Below are 7213 nucleotides of genomic sequence, written 5' to 3' on the forward strand. Positions count from 1 at the left end.
TGGCTCACGGCCAAGGGAAAAGAAACTGAGAGGGAGAGAGAGAGAATGGCGGTGAGGTGGCGTGAGGGTGGGGCGACGGATCGGCGGCGGCGCGGCGGTGGGCGATGCGGCGGCGACGGCGGGAGGGAGAGAGAGAGAATTCGGGAGGGAGAGAGATGGAGGGGAGGCTCACGATGGGGGGGGGTGACCGAATGGGGGAGAGAGAGAGAGAGGAGAGAGAATGGTCTAACTTAACTTCCAAGTTTTGACCAATTTTGCCAATTGACCGAAATACCCCTCTCTCACATTTTGATCCAACGGTCCAGATTCGATCTAATCTTGGAATCGACGGCCCAGATCGAATCTCATCCAAAATATCTAAGGGCAATCTTGGAATTTCTCAAAAAGTCCAAGGGCAAAAGTGTCTTTTCCAAATTTTGGGGCAAAATTACCAAAATGCCCTTGCTCCATAAAACTAGCCCTTTAGAAATTCCCAAGGGTAAAATGGTCACTTTCCCATTTTCTTGCCGAAATTGAATTTTTCTGAAGGATTCGGGCACATCCAAAATTGCACGTTCCAACCACAACGTCGTCCTAACGTTCTGCCGTGACTTCCTAATTTTCCGATGTCCAATTTGGGCTTTAATTAATAATCGAATTTCATAAATCCCAAATGGGCAAAATTTCAAGATGTCACGGGATGAACCTCAATCCGAGGTTGTGAGGGCTCGGCGGCAGCCTCCATTTCCAATCACGGGGAGGTGTCAGTGAAGAGGAGAGAGAGAGAGAGAGAGAGAGAGAGAGAGAGAGAGAGAGAGAGGTGCGCGCTACCGCCTTCGCCGCCCCTGGCTCCGCTCTGGCCGTTTCAATTAGCTCGATCCCGGCTTCAAGAGTCGAGACCTTCTCCGAATCTTTAATGCTCGTCGTGACCCATCATTGGCATCATCACCCCGTCCACAACTTGGCGGGGTACACTGCTACCCTCACTAATAATTGGGCCGAGCATCGGCCGGCATCATCCTCGTCATGTGGCTCGGCTTCTTCACTCTCAACTTACCACCATGCCCAGATGTTGTGCGATGAAACTCCCCAGCCGCAGCCGCATCCACTGCATCATATCTCGCATCTCCATATCTAGCTTTTCGTCTTCAAACTCATCCGAGTGATCACAGCGGCGTGGGATGGCAGCTTGAGGCGGCGAGGGGTGGCGGACAAGGACAGAGGCGCACACACGAGCGGCGGCGGGGAGAGAGTTGTGCCCAACCGCGAGCTTCCTGTAATTTCAAGCGGTGTAGTACTCGGGATTGATCTCCAGGAGCTTCGCGCGCATGTCGAGAGCCTCCTTCGTGTATCTGAGAGCAAAATCGCATCACTAAAACACCCGATCAAAATCGTTCCGGTGATACGACGCTTTTGATCTTTTCAGCGAGAGAGATTGTGCATGTGATGTGGTTGCGGTGCTTAGAGAGAAACCGGGATTGAAGAGCTGTTAGCTTCTGGACTTTGGCTGTTGATGCTGCTGCATCTTCCAGCTTCGGAGCCGTCCGAGGCCAGCCATGAATATTTTCCGGCACAGAGAGAGAGAGAGAGAGAGAGAGAGAGAGAGAGAGAGAGAGACGAAGTGTGAACTTGGAATCAAGAGAGGCTTTAGGATTAAGGAAGAAGCTGTTGAACTTGAATCCGAGTCTTCTGATCAGACAAAACTCAGAGAGAAACGTGGGACCCATGATTTTGGCATTTCTGTCATTCTAACCTTAAAGTTATTCCATGTATATGTACTTTGGGCTTACCACAAAGAAACAACCGATCCACGCTATTCTTTTTTTTTTTTTTTGGTAAGTACCACGCTATTCTTTTTCTTTGTTGCAAGTTATGCTATTTCATCTGGTGGATAAACTGAGCACGAAGTAACATGGAGATGCCGTTGGCCTTGCTATATATTCATCCCTGAAGTTGATCATGAGGCACCACCAAACCATTGTCTCCCAACAAAAGCATCTGCTCTGCAGCCTCCTCTCAAACACATCTCAGCCCCCGCTTTTGCCTTTGGAAATGGCGGAAGCAGTTCTCTTCAGCCTTGCCACTGACATACTGAAAAGCATCGCCGCCGAAATGGCGAAACCTGGAGGTTCCTTCGCTTCTCAGAAGATCCAGTTGCTCTGCGGTGCCAAGGACGAGCTCGAAAGCCTTAAGGAAACCGTCCAAACCATCCAAGCTGTGCTTTTGGATGCCGAGAAGCAGGAATGGCACAACAACCAGGTCAAGCTCTGGCTCAAGAGGCTCAAGCACGTGCTGTACGATGTACAAGACTTGCTTGATGATGGCGCAACCGAAGATCTGAGGCGGAAGGTCACTTCCGGCAACAAGATGTTAAAAGAGGTACGCGTTTTCTTCTCCAAATCGAATCAGCTTGCTTACCACCTCAAAGTGGCTAATAAGATTCAGGAACTTAAGAAGAAACTAGATCGGATTAAAGAAGATAGGAAGTTCCATTTAGAGGAGTATCAGAGTGAGGAAACAATGGCCGTGAGGAGAGGAAAGAAGACAGTACTTTTCGCACCTGATAGCGAAATAATTGGTAGGGAAGGAGACAAAGAAATGATCAAACGACTTCTGTTTGATTCCTCCTCTAGCCAGAGTCTGTCAGTTGTTTCCATCGTTGGTATAGGAGGCCTTGGAAAAACCGCACTTGCACGACTAGTATTCAACGATGTGGAAGTAACAAAACATTTCGGGCTTAAGATGTGGGTGTCTCTATCTGAAATCTCTGATATGGATTTGATTTTCAAAGAAGTTCTTAAATCTGCGAAAGATGACCGTCAAGGGCATGATGATGAGATGGAACAGTTATTACATGATCTTGAGAATAAGCCTATAGGCCAATTGCCGAGTCTTATTCAAGAGACTTTACGTAGGAGGAAATGTTTGCTTGTTTTGGATGACTTGGGGAATGAAAACCGGCTTGAATGGTCAAACTTTAGAGATTGGCTAAAGAGTGGTGTACCGGGAAGCAAGATACTTGTAACCACTCGCAACCACTCAAAAGCAATGGTTATAGATGCGAAATCAGTTGTCCATAATCTAAAAGGCTTATCTGAAGATAAGGCATGGGACTTGTTCAAGAAAATGGCTTTTGGAGATGGGGAAGAATCATTAGACTCTAAATTGGAGGAGATAGGTCGAGATATTGTTAAAAAATGTGCTGGTGTTCCCCTTGCCATCAAAACAATGGGTAGCCTTCTATACGCCAAAAAGGAAAAAGAGTGGCCCAAATTCAAAGAGCATGAACTTTCAAAAATAGATAAGTCGGAACACGGAATTATGGAAGTCCTCAAGCTTAGTTACGATCATCTTCCGTCGCATTTAAAACATTGTTTTGCATATTGCGCGTTGTTTCCAAAACATTATGTCTTTGATAAACAGACAATGATACAACTCTGGATGGCACAAGGCTTCATTGAGTCATTGGAGGGGAATGAGGACCTAGAAGAGACTGGGGATAGTTATGTCTCGGACCTACTAAGTAGGTCCTTCCTCGAATTTGAAACGGTTGATGATTACACTGGTGAGGTGAAAATGTTCAAGATGCACGATCTCATGCACGATCTTGCCTTGAGAGTTGCAGGAGATGAGTGCAAGATTGTTAATCTAAATGAAGGCAGCATCAATGGGGGAATTCGACATGCATCATTTGCTTCACAATCATCCTCACCACAAGAAGTGACCTCTATTTTTGAACCGAACAATCTACGAACATTTCTCTCCCTGAAAGAGAGCAGAACATTTGTACAGAATGGGATTCTCTCCAAGTTTAGGCATTGTCGAGTGTTGGGCTTGGGCTATGCGCATTTTGGTATCCCTACTTCCTTGGGAAGTCGGTCGAAGCACTTAAGATTTCTTGATATTTCCGAAAACCTATCCATGGAGAGTATGCCAGATTCAATCACAGATTTGGTGAACTTACAGACCCTTAAACTCTGCCGTTGCAAGAGTCTTAAAACACTTCCAAGAGATTTGAGGAAATTGATCAACCTGAGACACCTCTTAATTGATGGATGTGACTCACTAAGCCACCTGCCATCCCTAAGTGAAGTCCCTTCCCTAAAGACGTTGAATCTCATGGGCTTGGATGCGTTGGAGTTCCTTCAAGAAATAAGTTACCCAGAGCATTCTAATACTACGCGGCCCTTCTTCCCATCTCTGGAGAGACTATCCCTCCTCGACTGTCGCAACCTAAAAGGATGGTGGGGAAGACGGCTGGAGAGACTATCCCTCCTCAATTGTCGCAACCTAAAAGGATGGTGGGGAAGACGGCAAATGGTGGGAGCAGATCAGGATCGTGCACGGTACAATCCACAATCATCCTTCCCAAAACTTTTGTCTGCAGCAATATTGGGCTGTCCACACCTGAATTCAGTGCCACTGTTCCCCTTGATAGAATACTTGAACATTGCTAGCGCGGAGTTGTTGGAACAAGTGATGGCCGTTCTAGATTGTCCATCAAAAGCACCAGTGGAATCCACGTTCATCCCTCTCTCTAAATTAAAGGGTCTACATTTTGCTGGTGGTGATTTGGAGCACTCAATGCTCGAGACTTTACTTCCGGTGCTTAATAATCTCCAGTCCATGAGCCTCAATGATTGCACCAAACTAAAGAGTCTCTCTCGTGGCATGCAGTACCTGTCCTCACTCCAGCACCTCGTTATTGGTGCTTGTGAAGAACTCGATTTGTCGAGCCACGATGACGAGCATGGCACCCAGTGGCGATCTCTCGTGAAACTCCGCGTTCTTAGATTCATACAACTTCCGAAACTGGTGACATTACCGGAGGGGATTCAACATGTCACTACTTTGCAATTTCTCGAGATTGAATTCTGTGACAATCTGACGAGTTTGCCCGAATGGATTGGTAATTTCTCTTCGCTCGAAATGCTTAAAATTGTTGGCTGCAAGAGTTTAAGGCGTTGTCCTGAAGGGATTGTCCACCTCACCAACCCAGAGGAGAAAGTTAGAGTCATCGGAAATGTCCCGCTAGCGGTAAGTCTAGACACCATTCTCTCAATTTCAAGTAGTTTTGTGCGAAATTAAAATATTAAAGCCCGTCACCACCAGGCGGAAGCATTTGGGGTCATGTGAAAGTAGCGGATTTTTGTTTTGAATTGCGCGTGCTCACAGAGAAGAAGAGAGAACTAAAATAAGGATCTTGCGCCTTGGAAGAAAAGAAACTCCTATGACGTTAGTTACTTGTATCTTTCTGTTTTGGTTTTGGAACTTTTATTTGCGGAAGAATATATTTTAAAGCAACCGTATATTCCTCCTCACAAATTTCACTTTTGGTAGTTTTGCACCTTTTGGGAGTTGGCTTTGCAAAATATATTGTCTTGCGCACGTTTTCTGAATTTAAGACAAAATACCCGCTAGTTTGGAGTAAAACGAATTATACATGTATAAAACACATTTTGTATTGTATTTAGGTAAATATAATTCATGTTTTACTCGTTTTATACGTTTTTGTTAATCAAATAAATATGCGACATGTCAATTATAACATGTAATCGCGGACTTTGCACTTATAATTACATCTTCTCGTAGTCATATAAGCAAATATAATATTGTTTTAGCATGACATTAGGTAGCACGAGGTAAAAATAAAATCAATTGTCATACGCGATATTTTTATAAAAAATTACGAACAAGATAGGTATGTTTTTATATGCAAGTTTTACTGACCGGTTTGTAATGCAATTAATGTTGGATTTGTGATAACATTATTTTCAGGCTTAATTTCAATAGTACCGATATAAAAGAAAATTTATGTTTTATACCCGTCCGTATAGCGCAATGTTTAACTTCTACCCCATGAAAATGGCAGGACAACTTCTTCTTGCAACTACTTACTTCTGTCTTCAGACTCGACTTGCTCGATGATATCCCCTGTGGCGATGCTGCATATTGTTAAAATATGGGGGCAACTGCCCCCACTCAAAAGTGGAAGTCCCTACTTATACGAGATTTGGCAAGTGACTTGACTCGGCGCTTTTACTACTCAGCTCGAAGCTACAGTTCAAGGGAAGTGACGAGAGGATCGTAACGCTTTTGCTTGTCAGTTCTGTGGCGACGAACTATTTCATGGTAAGTCTCGGCTCACCATGCGGAAGCATTTGGTGTCATGTGAAAAGTAGCGCACTTTCGTTTTGAACCGTGCGGGTCTACAGAGGAGAAGAAAAGAACTAAAATTAAGGATGTCGTGCCTTGGAGAAAAAGGAAGCCCTATCACGTTACTTGTGACTTTTTATTTTCCTCGTGTCGATATATTTCGGTGCATTCGTATATTCCTCATTGTAAATTTCATCTTCTATTGTTTTTGCCCATTTTTCAGAGTGGTTTTGTACAGTATGTTGCGCTCGCAGTTCATGTTTGTTTAAGAATGTGCGTTGTGCATATTCAATCGGTCCCGGTGAAAATTTATTCAGGCCTACGGTGAAATCACCATTTGAGAGCTGAGGCGAAGAGTCGCGATCAGTGACAACACCGCAATGAAACTGACTTGTGCGGAGCTTTAAAGTGGGTAATAAGATTATCACGATCCTCTCAAAGTGAACCCCGAGAGAGTTTAATGGATTGCTAAGCGGGCATATATAACGCTTTGGCGAGTCAGTGCTTACGCTTTGCATAGACTCTCTTAAGCACTACTTACCACAACTTCATCTCAATGATTCATCGAATTTAAATTAGAGTTGCCACTAACCAACTTTGAGCTGGTTAGGAGCTGAGTACGGCATGGAGCTTGCCTTACTTCTGTGAACAAGAAATTTCGGGTACGAGGACTCGGTTACGCTAGTTTTGCCTAGTGCCTGTTATGGTACCTTTTCTCTTTAAATAATACATTATTTCATGCAATCTTTTCTGATTTTTTTTTTCCTAAACATGGAAACCTATATGGCCATGCATACCCGGGCAAGCGATAAAATGAAACAATCAGTAATAAAAACAAATAAAGGTATAAAAAATAAACAACCCGAGCCGTATCAAGCAAAGTTAATACAAGACCTTGTGAACATGTCCTGGGAGAGGACCACCGTGAGTTATGCATGAATATGCCCTAGATCTAGTGGTAACGAGTGATGCATTTATTTTCCAACAAAATCTCATGAACAAAACAGGATCGGGTTCGGATAACTACTCCTCGGGATTTGAGGAAAGGCTCGACTTATACCTCTTTAATCAAATTTTT

The 7213-nt window shown here is 44.2% G+C and overlaps 1 protein-coding gene across 1 annotated transcript in view; it reads left to right on the forward strand.

Moving 5' to 3' along the window:
* LOC115683569 (putative disease resistance protein RGA1) overlaps positions 1-5938 on the forward strand; it is a 94608-nt gene extending 88670 nt beyond the window's left edge. Inside the window, exons 2-3 of the mRNA XM_056319223.1 lie at positions 1850-5016; positions 5852-5938. Of these exons, the coding sequence (XP_056175198.1) occupies positions 1939-5016; positions 5852-5938 (3165 nt within the window). The 5' untranslated portion in view covers positions 1850-1938. The remainder of the gene's footprint in view (positions 1-1849; positions 5017-5851) is intronic.
* Positions 5939-7213: the final 1275 nt, after the last annotated feature.

Source organism: Syzygium oleosum, unplaced genomic scaffold (assembly GCF_021117445.2).
Source record: "Syzygium oleosum isolate NSW1041296 unplaced genomic scaffold, Sole_v2.1 Sole_v2.01, whole genome shotgun sequence".
In the NCBI taxonomy this organism is placed as follows: Eukaryota; Viridiplantae; Streptophyta; class Magnoliopsida; order Myrtales; family Myrtaceae; genus Syzygium; species Syzygium oleosum.